Below are 15,646 nucleotides of genomic sequence, written 5' to 3' on the forward strand. Positions count from 1 at the left end.
CCCCCTCCCTCCATCCCTCTTTCTGCTTTCCTCCCCCATAACCTTAATTGTCATTAATTGTCCTCTGGAACATGATTTTTAAAAGTGAAGACCACTAATCTAAATAAAAAGCAGACCTTGTTTCATAACCTTAAGTCAGTTTCTATTTTTTAGCCATAACAAGTCAAAAGTCAGCTTATTAAATGTGAATTCTGTATCTGGCCTTAACTAGGAGTTGTGTGTTGTTGTGTGCACAGTGGCATGGATGGACAACGTTAAGACACAGTCTTGCCTTTGGAGAGCTTATAGTTGATTGGAAAGAACATGGGCATGAGGAACAATCAGAAAATGTCACGGGGCGGCGCCTGTGGCTCAAGGAGTAGGGCGCTGGTCCCATATGCCGGAGGTGGCGGGTTCAAACCCAGCCCTGGCCAAAAACCACAAAAAAAAAAAAAAAAAAAAAAAAAAGTCACAAAGTAGCATAAATGTGTGCTGAAAAACCTGGCAATATGAGTTTTGTTAGTCGAAAATTGCTGAGGACTGGGTGCAGTGGCTCACACCTGTAATCCTAGCACTCTGGGAGGCTGAGGTGGGTGAATTGCTTAAGCTCAGGAGTTCGAGACCAGCCTGAGCAATAGCAAGATCCTGTCATTTTTAAAAAAAAAAAAAAACAAGTCAGGCACTGTGGCAGGGACCTGGAGTTCTAGCTACTCAGGAGTCTGAGGCAAGAGAATTACTTAAGCCCATGAGTGTGAGTTTGCTATGAGCTATGATGCCACAGCACTCTAACCAGGATGACAGAGTGAGACTCTGTCTCTAAATAAATAAATTAATTAAAATTGCTAAGGAAAGTGTGGTGAGAGTGGCATGGTACATGGTGATGCTCTGTTCCTGGAATATTTCAAAGCCCCTTGTAGATTAAAATGTTTTTTGATAATCAGATTGGTTCTTAGTCCACTTACTCAAATAAGCTGTCCTTGAATTATCTCCTGGGCATAGATGTTAACTGGATGAGCTTTCTTCTCTAATATTCAAAATAATAATCACCCGTTTTCTCAGTGACATGCCTGCATTTCCTTTTTGTTATACAAGAATGCGGCGGAATAGTCACGGTAGGAAAGTTTTTGGAGTGGAATCCTTTTGGAGTGGTGATGGTATACAGATGGAATTTAAGATCAGTGTATTAATTTCCTAGGCCTGCCATGATAAAGTACCACAAACTAGGTGGCTTAAAATAACAAAAGTTTTTTGTGCCACGGTTTAGAGGCTAAATGTCCAAAATCCAGGTCTAGCAGGGCCATGCTCCCCCTGAAGCCTGCAGAGGAACCTTTCCTTGCCTCTTCCTAGCTTCTGGTGGCTTGTTGGCAAACCTTGGCATTCCTTGACTTGTAGCTGCAGGACTCTTGAGCTTCCCATGCATCTGCCCATGGCCTTCACTCTCTGTGTGCGTCTCTCCATGGCCATCATCTTATAAGGATTCTAGTCATACTGAATTAGGCCTCCACACTACTCAGTATGACCTCACTTTACCTAATTAGGTCTGCATTGACCCTGTTTGCAAATATGGTCACATTCTGGAGTACTTAGGATTACGACTTTAACTCTTACACTCTTTTGGGAGTAACACAACTCAATCCATAACATTAAGAATATCAGTATACGGGGACAATGCACAGGGGCTTATCAAATGATACTTTAAATGACAACTGAAAGGAAAGGAAGCTTTCCTCTACTATTTTTTCGATTGGCTGCTTCTGCCTCTGGGTTTTGGTATCCCAGTCAGGTAGAATTATTTATGTAGACAGTAAAATGTGCTATGTGGTTTTGATCTTCCTGGTAAAACTCCACAAAGTAATTTGTGGATCAGGATGTGTGTAAGGGTGTATCTTTTTGTGTGATAATTCTGCATAACAGCCTCCAAACCTCAGTGGTTTATATCCATAAATATTTATTTCACGTTCATGGATCTGCAGGTTGACCACAGTTTGGTTTGGCTGCTTTTGGCTGGATTTGGCAGGGCCGAGCTGAACCCCATTCAGGTAGGGAGGGGTCGGATCTGCTCCATGTATCTTCATCCTGAGACCCAAGCTGAAGAAGAAAAAGCAGCTGCTGGTAGCATATTCTTTTGATAGAGAGCAGGAACGTTCCAGGTTTCTTCGTGCCTCAAGTTCGTATCAGCAACATTATTAATCCTTCATAGTCTATTGGTCAAAAACAAGTCACAAGGAAAATTGGGTGGAGACATATACTCTGGTCTAGTGCAAAATACCACAGACTTGCATAGCATGGGATATGGACATACAGTTCTCTTACAGGGAGGGAAAGCGTGCATAATCAAGAACAATCTAGTTTACCAGAGTCCTTTTACTTTTGAACTCTACGAGAACTTTTCTAACAAGCAACTCAACATACTTTTAAAAGAAAAAGTACTTAAACCATGGACTTAGTTTCTTAACCCAGTTTCCTAGAAAATTATAAATGAATATCATATGCATCATTTTTTTTTAAGAAGTTAGTACTTCACAAAACTGATTCAATTGCATATCTGGCATATTTCCTGCCCCTTACACGCTTTATTACAGCTTTGTTCCTGGACCCGGGTCTGTGTATTTACCACATTTTAGTGCTATCCAAAGCAGTAGATTCCTCTCTCCATCCGTACTCAACACGTCAGAGGCAGAATCAGGTAGAATTGCTGGCCTCTTGAGTGTTCTTTGATAGAGAATGTTTTCATTAAGGAGACAACTATTTCTGGTTTACAGATGTGATTGTTGACTGCACAGCACTAGTGAAATTTGACAATGAATGGTGGTTTTTGGAGCTGTTCCGCTTCTAACACCCTCCCTAACAACACTAGTGCATGTGAACTGGCTGTTTCTCACTTCCCATTAGCACTTCCTCTGTGTGCTGTACATTTTATTTGGCATAAATATTTCCTGTCTCCTTTTTTCTGATTTATTTATGTAATTTTATGCCCTTTGTCAAAAATGGAAGTTTCTTTAAAGCATGTTGAGTCCTCTTTGTATTTGTAGGTTTTAGACAAATAGTAAGTGGTAGACATAAAATGAGTTCTTAGTAAATACTACTGAATTAAAGAAAATTACTCATAAATATGTTTCATGGCACTAAGGAGTAAGGGTAAATTGTTTATTGTCACCTATACTCTCCATGTGAATAAATATGCTGAAAGGACATTAAAAAGAGCAATAATAACTCAGGTTTTCATTTTTTATTTTTACTGGTATAAGCGTATGCCAGTGTATACCATTTAATTGCATATCTTATCTGCAGAGAACAAAGAAGCCATATGGCCCTTTCCTTAGTTAAGTGGCAATTTACCTGTTAGAGTCAATTTTGTGTTTCTTGTTGATAAGGTCTTATGGGACACTCAAATTCTTGAAAACTAATGTTTTCTACCCATGTACTATATATTTTTGAAAAGGTATTCCATTTAATTTTTAACACCTTTTATTCATCAAATTTTACTAGTTTTTGTTTTCATCCATTAACTCTTAATTCAGATCCATCAAATAGATTCTGTCTCACAGTTTACTATTTGGTGAAGCACAAAATAATAATTATTATTTGCGCCAGTAATAGTGATATCAGTAAATATTGCTCATACTTTTCTCTCCTGGCACTGAAGGAATTGGGGCGTGGTACAAAACGAGGACCATTTGCTGTGAGTGTAGGGTGCCTGTACAGTGATTCACATTGGCATCTGTTCTCTGCAAGGCTTGGAGAGAGAGATGGAGTTTTGTGCCCATAAAGAGACTCCAGAAGAGAAGAATGGAGCTTATTCCTCTTGGGTCAGGCTAGATGTCTGCAAAAAACCCAAACAGGCCAGAGACCCTATGATTTTAGGAATAGGTCTGTTTGATAGTGGTACAGTGAATTTTGGAAGTTATTGAGGACAAACCTTTCTTCCCATTTTGACTGTTTATTGGTTTTTAGAGCCTACCACCTTTAGATTTGTCTTAGAGATCATCTGAAGTGATCTTCTAGTGCTGGAGAAATAGTAGCAGATCTCCTTAGAAACCTCACTGTAGGTGATGCAGGCATCAGTTTTTTTTCCAGCTCTCCTGAGGAGCAATCATGTATTATACAGATGTAGTATACCCAATAAATTGTGATTGATGGTGAAAAAGAAGAAGTTTTCTCCTATCGCTGGGAGATTAGATCAACAGAGTACTCTGTGGTATTTCCATCACCTCTAGTAACTTTCTGTGTGACTTAATGAAGATTTCTCCCTTTTAATCTCCCTCTGTGTGCAGGTAGAAAACTGTTCAAAACTGACTTTTTGTACCTTATGAACATTAATGAATGAAAACATTCAATATATTTAAAATCTTGGGTAGAAATTTTAGAGGCGTATAATGTTTAGTTCTAAAAAGATGCTTAGCAAAAAACAACTTTTGTAATTTAAAATTAGTAATGGAATATTTTATTTTTAAATCAAAATTCCAAATTCTGATTTTTTTGTATTTTCCAATTCTGGTTTTTGTGTGGAAATAATTAGATTGGAAGAAGATTATAATTAAAAATAATAGAAACAGAAGGAAGTTGCCAGCTGTTAAGAACATATTAAAGGATATGTCATTACTCCTGTCCTTAAAACTTAGTGTTTCATTTAATTCAGTTAATTAAGGGACTGTGCTTTCCAGTTAGCTCTTTAAAAACCTAATCAGTGTAATAAATATTTATTGAATATACTAATGTGTTCACTGCAGTGCCTTTAGTATGACTTGTAATGGCTAACCTAAATACAGATCAGTATTTACATCCTGAAGGACAATTGCCCAGAAAGCAGGGTTCATCCTCTTGTTCTTTTTAAATGTGGTTAAGAACCAGGCAACTGATATGAAATTTCTGTGGTGACAGCCTAGCCTTAAAGGCCGTTACTAGTAGTTCTTGGGGTCAGACAAAACTGATCATTCTGGCTGTATCTCTTAACGGCTACTTGACCTTGAGTAAATTCTTTAATATTTCTAAACTAAAGGCTCCTTATCTGAAAAAGATTGAAAATACTAACTCCCTTATATAGTTGTAAAGATAAACTGGGTAAGTGTTGAACAAAAACTTTGCCTTGAACTGCCTTGAACTTTGGGTTCAAGAAGTGTTTAATTGTTGACTACTTTCTGTCTTCTTTATATTCACTGGGTCTGCCTAGCTTCCTGGTTCACCTGGTGATTTTCCATGGGGCACATTTGAATCTAGCTGTCCAGGTGTTGTTGAAAATAGTGTTTCATGAACACTTGAATATTTGAATTCATTGAAATCTCAGTGGATAGAATTTTCTGATCCGTGGGAGACCAGACTCCAAAGACATCTTTTAGACACTTTGAATCTCTGTAATAGCTATTTTATAGATAAAGAAACAGGGTTAAAGAAATTGGGTAACTTGCGCAAGGCTACATACCTTGTAGGTGCTGGAGGTCTGTCTCGCTGTTGCTGCTCTTCCCTGACCTGGATGCTTACCTGTTACTCAAATAAGCACAGAGCATATTGAAAACAAAGCTCGTATGGGGTACATAAAATCTCAGCTTTAAAGGAATTTTGAAATTAAAAAATTTAATTTAAAAATTACTTAAAATGTTAGTTTGCCCATAGGTTGATTTTTCCTCTCAGTAGTAGTTCTCAGTGGGTGTGGTGCCCATGGACACCCCCGGGCACTGGGTTGGCTTGGCCATGGAGGTGTGTACTAGCATTTAGTTAGATGGAAGCACAGATGCCAAATACCCTTCAAGGAATGAGACAGTCCAAGAAAATGAAGACTTGTCCCTTATACTCACATCTTCTATAGGATCTATATGAATCTATTTTATGTCTTCTAATGAATTTGTGCCTGAGAATTTACATGTTAAAATACCTATGATAAATTACTTTCCTTTTGGGCATTCCATTGATTTTATAAAATTAACTATGTAAGTAAGTTACATTATCTGTGAATTTTATTTTATGATAGATAGATAAGATGAGATGTTGGGCTATGGTAAGATTGGGAACTGCCCCTTTACAGAAGTCAAAATAAAGTAGTTGCTCAGCTTTTCAGTCCTCGCGATAAGAATCCACTTATCTGCAGGCCGCTCTCTGTCTGCCAGTTCTTTCTTACATGGAGCCACAACCTCTCTCCCTCCATGTGCAATGTCTGGTCCTAGGTTTACCCCTTGAAGATCTATCAAGCCTAAATCCTCTACTGGGCAGAGATTCTCCAGTTATTTAAAAACAGTTGTTTTTAATTCCAAGTCTTCTCTCCAAGGTAAACCCGACCATCTCCTTTGACTAAATTCTCAGAATTTAGTTTTGGTCAATCATCTGGTTGCTCTAATTTCCCTATAGTGTAAGGTCCAAAGCTAAATGTAGTAATCTTGATATATTCTTATCCTCAAAAAGAGTGCTACAGACTCATAATGTTTTTATTTTGAGTTGATTTTTTTTTTTTTTTTTGAGAGGTGGGAGGAATGCAGTGGACTCACCCTAGGTACAGGGATCTTACTGTCATCTGAAACTGCAAATCACACTCACCTGTGCTAATGCTGCGCTCTGCCTCTCTCCTTCCTTAGCACCTCACCAGAAGAACCGAGATTCACGTGGGGTAAACACTTCATAATAATTGACGCCTTTCTAAATCCTAATGCTGTTATCCAGGTGATTATTTATGCCTCCAAAAGGCTGATAACGTGGCCTCTATAGTTTCCTTCACGTCAAGGGTGCCCAATAAATGCATTATACTATTGACATCCTCTCTCCAGGTTGAGGATGGAGGTCAGCTCCCAGCTCAAAGCTGAGGTTAGTTGGTTGCTCAGCAAATACTCTTGGTGCAGAGGTTCAGTGAGTTCTTTTATCCTTAGAAACAAACATCCGCTTACACATGTAGCCCACAATTCTCTATCTTATCCGTAAGCAGACGAGAAATTTATCAGATGCCTTTTAAATGCAGTTACACTGTGTTTGTTACCTCATTTTCCTAATCCTCATTTCCAAAGAGGGAAACAAGGTCAGTGTAATTTGACTAAGCCAGCGTTCCAGGAACATCCTCTCTTCTACCTGTCCTGCACTCCAGCCATACCAGGTTCAGGAGTCCTGAACACCACGCATTCCCTGCCCTGTGGCTTGTACTTCCTCATTCTGCCTGGTGAGCCCTGCCCGCTCTGCAGTCTCTGTCTGGGACACACCTGCTCCTCTTGAGAGCCCGGTGCTGGGGCATCACTTGTGATGTTGCCCAGACGCTCCTAACCTTCGAGGCAGAGTGAGTTAGTTGGTTCTCTGTACCCATAGAACGCTGACCACTTCTCATTTTATCAGCTGATGGGCTGCAGGGCAGGGATGTTCTTTCTGAGCTTCCTGGCTTATAAATGCTGTCTTCAATTTTCTATGTGTAGTAGAGTACTTGGTCCATGGCAGAAGTTACAAAAAAGGATTCACTTTGTTGTTCTCCTGAATTTTTTTCTACAAACATTCTGAATTTCAGGTCCTTAACCAGCCTACCGGAACGATCATTTCTAACGTTTTCTGGGATCTGTGTGATTTCCTTCAGTGTGCGGTTTGCCCAATCCTCTTTCTAACTTATGTTAAAAATTAAAGTGCATTTGACTGTTTCCTCCTCCTGGCATTTCCCACACCTTCTACAGTTCCTGAATCTGTCAGTGACTTTTTAGAAACCTCATTTGTGTGTCCTCTTCAGAGAGAGAACTTACAAAATGATCTCTCTTGCCCAGAGATAAGTCTTCATTTGGAGTATCTAGAATCTTAAATATTTTCTCTTTGCTCATCTTAGGTAGGAGAGCACTAAAACTCACATTGCTTTAATAATTTTTTTTTTTTTTTTTTCACTTCAAATTTGAGTTCCCTACGCAGAGAACCGGGGGACAAGAGTTAACTAGTTCCCCATTTGTTCTGCCATCTAAAACTTCCTCCTGTTTTCCCGAGTAGCAGATTGTAGCTGTCCTCACTCATCCCCTTGTTTCGGGCATAACTTTTTAACTCTTTGCTGCCATTAAGTTTTGTTTTTTTGCTGCTGTTGCATTGTTTTTGTGACACACATTTGTTGTCTCTTGTTGGCTCCCCTGTCAAGTTTGTGGCATATGCTTGTGCCTGGTTTTATGTCCTTCTTCCCAGGTTTCTCTCTTGGTAAAGACAGTATTCAAATTTCTGACCCCAGTTAACACCAAAATTTTAATATCCTTCCTTTGTTTCGATGAAGGTATGGCTTTGAGAGAAACTGAACACCTGCCATAGTTTGGTATTATTTTCCAGGAGGAAATGTCTAGAAAAGGTACGTTTTGGTTTGCTCCCTAAGTGGCCAAACTCATTGTGACCAAGCCCCATATATGTTCCCGTCGTTCTTTCATTTGTATATTAGGAAACATGTTTTGGGGAAAACAGTTCCCAGACATCATGGGTACACTGGTGTTTCTCGTCCTAACTGGTTATACATGAATGTTCAAGAAGCTCAGTGTGTTAGATGTGAATCCCAAAAGTCATACATGCCATGTGCGTCTGCACTGGTTTGATGGAGTTAGGGACTCTCTACTAGCTCTCTTCTTAAATTCTGTTTAAATCAGGGGTGTCCAAAATGCAGCCTGCGGGCCACATGCTGATTTTGTGAGGATTCTTCCCCACCACCCACCCACCCCCCTACTCCCCCACTCCCTCACCCCCCGCTTATCTGTGGTGTCAGGTATCATGAAAAATATGCACAGACCTTTTTTTGCTAATCAGCTTTCATTAGCATTTGTGTATTTAATATGTGGCCTGAGACCACTCTAATTCTTCCCTTGTGCACTGTTTCTCTGCTTCTAATGTGCAGCAGAGAGAAGAGAAAAAAAAAGGCTGGACACCCCTGGTAAATGGTGCCATGATCTCAAAAAGGGAACATTATGCTGGTAATATACAAAAAAAGTTTGTTTTCCACACAGGTCTTAAGCGGTAAGGATTCTGTATGTACCATTTTTATTTGAATAATGAATTAAATGTAGGTTTAAGTGAACTATCCTGGTTTAAGAGTGAAAAGAAGAAATGTTTGGACAGAAGATTCATCTTGTGGCTCTCATAAAATTCTTCTTGGTCTGCAAATACACTGTAAATGCAGGAGACTATTATAAGTCAGTGTTTAGATGAGTCTAGAGTGTATTGATGTGAGGGAAAGTCAACATTAATTGAATGAAGGGCTTTTAAGAAGCCTATTATAAGCTCTTATAATGGAAAATGCAGTTTCCATTAGAGATTGATCTAAGGAGCTCTGGTTCTTCACCAAAGCATGAAGGTGTTGTGTTCCGTGCAAATCATTTTATGGCATCCTCTGCTGAGCTCTTTCTGGTTAATCTGTTGGTGTGTCTAAATCTGAAAGGACTGCATCTGTCTTGTTTAAGGAATATAAAGATTTCTAGAAACTTAAACCAAAGATTAGCATATTTTTCATTTATCTAATAGAATACTAAAAAATAAAAAAAGCTTTACCCATTCTAAACAGGCACAGCAGCACCAGATGTCAGTTCTTGGATCATTTAATCTTTTTTCCTTGTGCTTATTTTTGTTAATATTTTTCTACTGGAGCCAAATATTGGTGTCTGGCTCAGCTTGCAATATAAAAATTTTCCAATTAGATTGCTATGACTTCATTTTTATTCATGAGGGGGAATTTAAGGGAGATCATTCCATATTTGTGGCATGTAGGAAATGAACTTTAAAATAAACCACCTGGCCCAAGGCAGGGCAGAGTGCTTATGATTTTAATCCTTTCTGGAGCCTGAGGGAGGCTGGCATGAGTCTTCATATCCTATCCCTAAGTAACTCTTAATTTGAGAGGAACCCTTGGATTTGTATTGGTCAGCAGTATAATTGACCCTATTCCCCAATTCTGGATTAATTTAACTCCTTGCTGAGCTTTGATCTAGATTTTCTGCCTACTCTATCCCAGGTATTTAAGGAGGCATTGATAAAAGCAAAGTGTGAAACAAGGTAGTGTTTGACCTGAGAAACTCATGGCTTGGGGCTAAGGAGAAGTAAAGTGTCATTACACAGTGTATGATTTTAAGAGCCTTCTGGTAACTGATAGGTGATGTGTGACATACTCTCCTAAGGAGGAGAGAGAAGGGCACACGGGTAATCACGGAAGGCTGTAAAGTGGGAATGGGCCTTGGCTGGGCCTGGTCAGAACAAGAAGCGTAACAGGTTTACCTGGAGCTTGGAGAGAGGGTAGTCGTGAAGGTACTAAGTTGGAGAGGAGCCCAGCGGGTTCAGACCGGAGTGAGACTGAGCTCTGCAGAGTCAGATGTTCAGGTACCATCTTTGCTTTTCTTTTTTTCTTTCATCACCCAAATCCTTGAATGAGTACTGACTCCCTCAACTCACTGTAGCATGGACTCCCTTCCCACTGCTCTGGTAATGCAGTCCTATAAATGGTCTTCTGTGACCCTCTCCTCTCCTGGTGGCTGGCTATATTTGTCTTAACTTGTAGAATCTATGCTGTGGCATTAGATATTATTGATTCCAAACTGATTTTTCTAGCTTATCTCCAAATGCTTTCTGGCTGCAAAGTTATTGAAAGACACTGAAGTTGGATTAGAGAAATTAATTAGGATCTCTCAGTCGTAGTTTAATGGATATAAGGACACCGAACTCATAATGTGTGGATTAAAAGAGGTGACATGGATAATATAATGAAATAAATGACTTAGGTTAGGCAAGCCTCAAGGTTAGTTCCCTTTCTACCTAGTAGCCACTCTGTCGTCCTTGCTGGAATGTGCCTTGCCCTTTCACTTCCACTCCTCTGCTGAGCTGTTCTTTCTGAAATGCTCTTTTATCTTTACTGATTGAAATCCTAACCAAGATTGCTTGAGGCCAAGAGTTGTTACCAAAAGTAAGAAAATTTGCTGGGTGTGGTAGTGTATGCCTGGAGTCCCAGCTACTCAAGAGGCTGAGGTAGGAGGATCTGTTGGCCCAGGAGTTTGAGATTGCTGTGAACCATGATGATACCCCTGCACTTTAGCCAGGGAGACAGAAAGAGACCCTGTCTCAGAAAAGAAAAAAAAAACAAATTGTAACCACCTTGGAAGGTTTATTTTATCACCTCAGTGATGACTAAACGTTGTGTCTCCTAGAGTCTTCATATTATTCATCGGACAGCCCCCAGTTACTACCCTGGAGTTTAGTTATTTGCATACTTACTTTCTCTGTTGGTTGGTAAACGTCCTTGAGTGTGAAGCCCTTGTGAGGGACCTGGTGATAAACCAGTAGGAGTTAACACTTAGTCCCCTATTTTTCTGTATGGTGCTGTGTGTATAGTTTTTGGGCTTCCAGTATAGTTTTGATCTGTCATATTGTTTTTTTCTTTTCTTTTTTTCCTAGCTACAACCATATGCTGGTAATTCCCAGTCCCTTTTCTCTAGCCTTCACTGCTCTTTTGTGTTGTCCAGGTAAACAAATGTCCGGTTAGGGTCTCCAGCTAATATCCCAGAGGCATCTCAAAGGTAACATGTCCAAACGGGTCTCACATCTCCTCCTCCTTCACCGACACAGTCTGCCCTCTTCATGTGCACTGTGTCATATCTGTGGTGTCATAGTCCCCTCGGTCCCTGAAGCAGAAATTGAAGCACAGTCTTCATTCCTTCCTTCCCTGTGTTATCTACATTGAATGAGTCACCAAATCTCAACTCATTTGCCTTCTCAGTATTTCTTGAATTTGTCCCCCTCTTTATTTCTGTGTCTACTGTTGCTGCCTAGGGTTGGGCCCTCCTCTTTCAACTAGTTTTAGTGTAATTTCCAATGAGTCTACTTTGCCTTGTCCTTAATCCTCTCAAGTCCATCCTCTACCTCCACAATCTGATTGCTACGCTCTGTCTTGTTAAACCCTTGGGTGACTTCCTTTCATATGGATCTGGGATTTGAATATCGGTTTTATGTCATGAACCAGCTCTGATTAATTTTGTAGTGGCTGCTGCAAGTGCTGCTGCTGAGTTCGGCATGATCACTTAATGACGTCTGACAAGGCATAGCGAAGGGGGCGGGGGGTGGGGGAGCAGCGCATGGCACATAACTGGATTTCAAGTTTAGGCTCCTTAGCATTGGCATATAAGGTCTTCCATGACCTTGACTTGGGAAGGGTCAGGGTCATGGAAGTTTAAACTCACTTTACCCTGGGACAGCAGGGAACTATTTGTCTTGCTTTTGTTCAATCTGGATCTGCTTCCCTGCACCCTTTACTTGGGAAGCCCTTTGTGTGTGCAAAGTGCCTGAGGTGGGCCCTGTGTAAGGGTTGTTGTTGTGGCTGTTGTTATTGTTGTTTTAATTTTCAATTGAAGAAAAGTATCATTTATTGTATCCAATATATTTTGAAATATATACATTGCAGAAAAGCAAAAATTGAGCCGCTCAAGTGTTCTTCCTACAGGCTGTGGTGGCGCCTGCACCACCTCCACAGTAGTAACACCACATTGTCTTCAAATCCTGACAGTCTCCCCAGCAAGACAGTAAACACCATTAGAGCAAATATCATGTCTCACTTGTCTTTGTTCTCTAGCACTTATCATAGTACCTTTACTGAATCCAAACTTCACAGAACAAATCCCTTTACTAAAAGGAACAGCTCCTAGTTGCCACCCCAGAGTTGAGTTATTTGCACTGTCCTGTTTTCTCCATTGGATGATAAACTCTTTGAGAGTGAAGCCCTTGTCAGGGACAAGGAGAAAACTAGTAAAACTGAAGACTTAGACCCTATTGTTTCTATATAATGCTGTGCCTTTATTAAAAGGATTTGTTTTGTGAAATTTAGATTCAATCAAAAGGCTGCACTCGGCTGCACTCAAGGCTGGAGAAGGCCACGTGTGGCCCCAGGGCCGTAGGTTCTAGTTTCTGGGGAATAGCTTCCTGAGTCTTTGTACTTTTATTTCCACATTTGCTCAACTGGGATGTAGTTGCTGGCGTGTTTCCGAAAATAAAATGAAGTGCTGACGTTATTTTTATTTTTAAAGAAAACATTCTTGTAAAACACCTAAGCAAGCTATTTTCCTTAATTATGAGATATATTCATTATTAATTACTTATGAGTTAAAAAAAATTTAAATAGCATCTGTATAGCTAGCCTACAATCTCACAAAGTCAGTGAAGGTTTTTATTTATTTTGGCACATCTTAAAGTAATTGTTTGTTAATTATGAAGAAAATACTTCAGTTTCCTATCAGCCTTTTACTTTAGAGTTTCACATCTCCCTTCCATTTGTAGTTTTGTGTTTTCTTTCACTCCCCCACCCCACTGTGGGCATTTGCATTTTGTATTTGACTCATGTGACTATTTCCTGGTTAAAGTTTATCTTTCACTTGTTTTGGGCTATGTAGCTCTGCTCTGCTTTATTCTTCATATTGGCCATTTAAACTTTCTAATACACAGTTGCTTTGTTATTTTATGTTGCAGGGTTATGACTCATCGATCTTGAAAAAAAGGACTTTTCCAAATACTTTGCACTTTTGATTGTGTAGTATGGATACCAAGGAAGAGAAGAAGGAACGGAAACAAAGTTATTTTGCTCGGTAAGATTCACTTTGCAGAATTATATCAGTACTTTGAAAAAACAGGTTTGAGGGATTTGTCCTCAAGTATTACTTGGCCTTTTTTGTTGTGTGACTGTTCATAAACAGAGCAGATAACCAACCTGCAGAAGTTAAATATGCTCTGCCTCGTCCATTTATGTATGTAGTAGGAATAACATTTGGTTCTTCTCTTTCTGTTTCTGACAGCTCTGTCAGGCAGTGCTGCTCAGAGAAGCCAGCTGTTAAGCACTAACCTGCAGACTGCTCTGAATCCCATGTTTAACAACCTGCTTGAATTTAAAATCCTAAGTTCCTGCTGTTCTGTAGCTTAATTGGTTCAGCTATAACTAAAAATCTATGACACATTTTAAGCTTATCACCTTGTGGGGAGTTTATTACTAAAAGGTGTTTGTGTAGGTAGGTGAAGTGAGTGAAATTATATTTTGGAATCGGTATCATTTTTAAGGCTATTGCTTGTCCAACATTTATACATATTTATAGATATTTGAAGATATGTAATCTAATGTACGTATTGGTTACTGTTTTATGGATTAAAACGTCTATTTGGTACTCAGAGGAGTGATATGCTGAACATTTATAAGTCATTTTGATAGCCAGAATGTTTTCAAACTCAGAAAATATAGTCTTAAAATGATCATTATGGTTCTCCTAAAGTGAAGTACTTCTTAAGGACTGAATTTAGCCACATTTCATTCCCAGTCTCCAGAAATGCTTATTAAATATTCATTTCCTGTTTTCTGAATACAATCTGTGGAACAAAAAACCAAAGTTTGCTGCTGAGGTTTCTATGTAGTAATTAAGCTGTATTTTAAGTTGCTAATAAGAAAAGGAAGGGAACAATGTAAAGATCTACCATGTACTAAGTGCATTATTTATTGTTTTATATGTCTTCAAAATAAACCTATGACATTAGTACTTTTTTCCTATTAACCAAGACTCAGAACATATTTTGTCTTATTTTATACAGTATTAAGAGTCAGTATTCAAACATGGATCTATTTCTAAAGGGTATGCTCCAGTTAGGAATAATAAACCATAAGTAAGGGTTTTTGAAAAATAAGAGTTAAACTACTAATTATAATGAAATATTTTCTGCTATTGGAACTAGAGAAAGTAGCAAGATTGGGGATGAAAGAAATCAGGTATGTAATGGCTGAGAGACACTAGAAAGATGGGACATTTAGAGTAAACAAGAACTATATAACTTTCAGTTTTGAGATAATTGCAGATTCACATGTAGTTAAAGGAGTGACAGGGGGATACCCTGGGTCCTTTGTCTGATTTCCCACAGGGGTAACATCTTGCAAGAGTATAGTATAATATCACAACTAAGAAATTGACGTTGATACAGTCCAGCAGCCTTACTGAGATTTCACCAGATTTATAATCCCTCGTTATGTCTGTATGTTTATTTGTATTTAGTTCTGCGCAGTTATATCAGAGGTGTAGATTTGTGTGGTCACCATCACAGTCAAACACAGGACAATTCCACTGAAAGGATCCCACATACTACCCTTTTGTAGCCATACTTATCTCCCACCCTCTGCTTGCCACTCTTGACAACCACTCATGTGTTCTTAATTTCTATAATTTGTCATTTCAAGAATGTCATATAAAGGGGATCGTATAGTATCTAACCTTTGCTGAGCTTTTTTTCATTCAGCATAATTGCTTTGAGCTCTGTGGAGTTGTTATATCAAGAGCTTATTCCTTTTTATTGCCCAGGAATTTTATTACAATTCCCTGGTATGGGTGTACCACCGCTATTTAGTCATTCAGCCATTGAAGGATATTTGAGTTGTTTCCCGTTGGAGTTATTACTAACAAAACTGCTAGGATCATTTGTGTTCAAGTCCTGTGTGATCATACGTTTTCAGTTCTCTGAGATAAAGGGGGAAGCATTCAGTTTCTGCATCAAATGAGGAGTGTATGTTTAGTTTTATAAGAAACTGCCACTCTCTTTTCCAGAATGGTTGTACCATTTTACATTCCCATCAGCAAACTGTGAGAGATCCAGTTTCTCCACATTGTCACCAGCATTTGGTATTATCCCTATTTCTATTTTAGCCATTCTAGTACCTGCATGGTGATATCTTATTGCAGGTTTGATTTCTGTTCCT

At 39.1% G+C, this 15,646-nt stretch overlaps 1 protein-coding gene across 3 annotated transcripts in view; it reads left to right on the plus strand.

The window, feature by feature from the left end:
* The window catches only part of NCOA7 (nuclear receptor coactivator 7), a 151,746-nt gene that overhangs the window by 11,874 nt on the left and 124,226 nt on the right, over window positions 1–15,646 (plus strand). For all 3 annotated transcript variants that reach the window (XM_053591526.1, XM_053591525.1, XM_053591527.1), the window contains exon 2: window positions 13,390–13,505. In XM_053591526.1, the coding sequence (XP_053447501.1) occupies window positions 13,456–13,505 (50 nt within the window). In that variant the 5' untranslated portion in view covers window positions 13,390–13,455. The remainder of the gene's footprint in view (window positions 1–13,389; window positions 13,506–15,646) is intronic.

This window comes from Nycticebus coucang, chromosome 5 (assembly GCF_027406575.1).
Source record: "Nycticebus coucang isolate mNycCou1 chromosome 5, mNycCou1.pri, whole genome shotgun sequence".
NCBI lineage: Eukaryota > Metazoa > Chordata > Mammalia > Primates > Lorisidae > Nycticebus > Nycticebus coucang.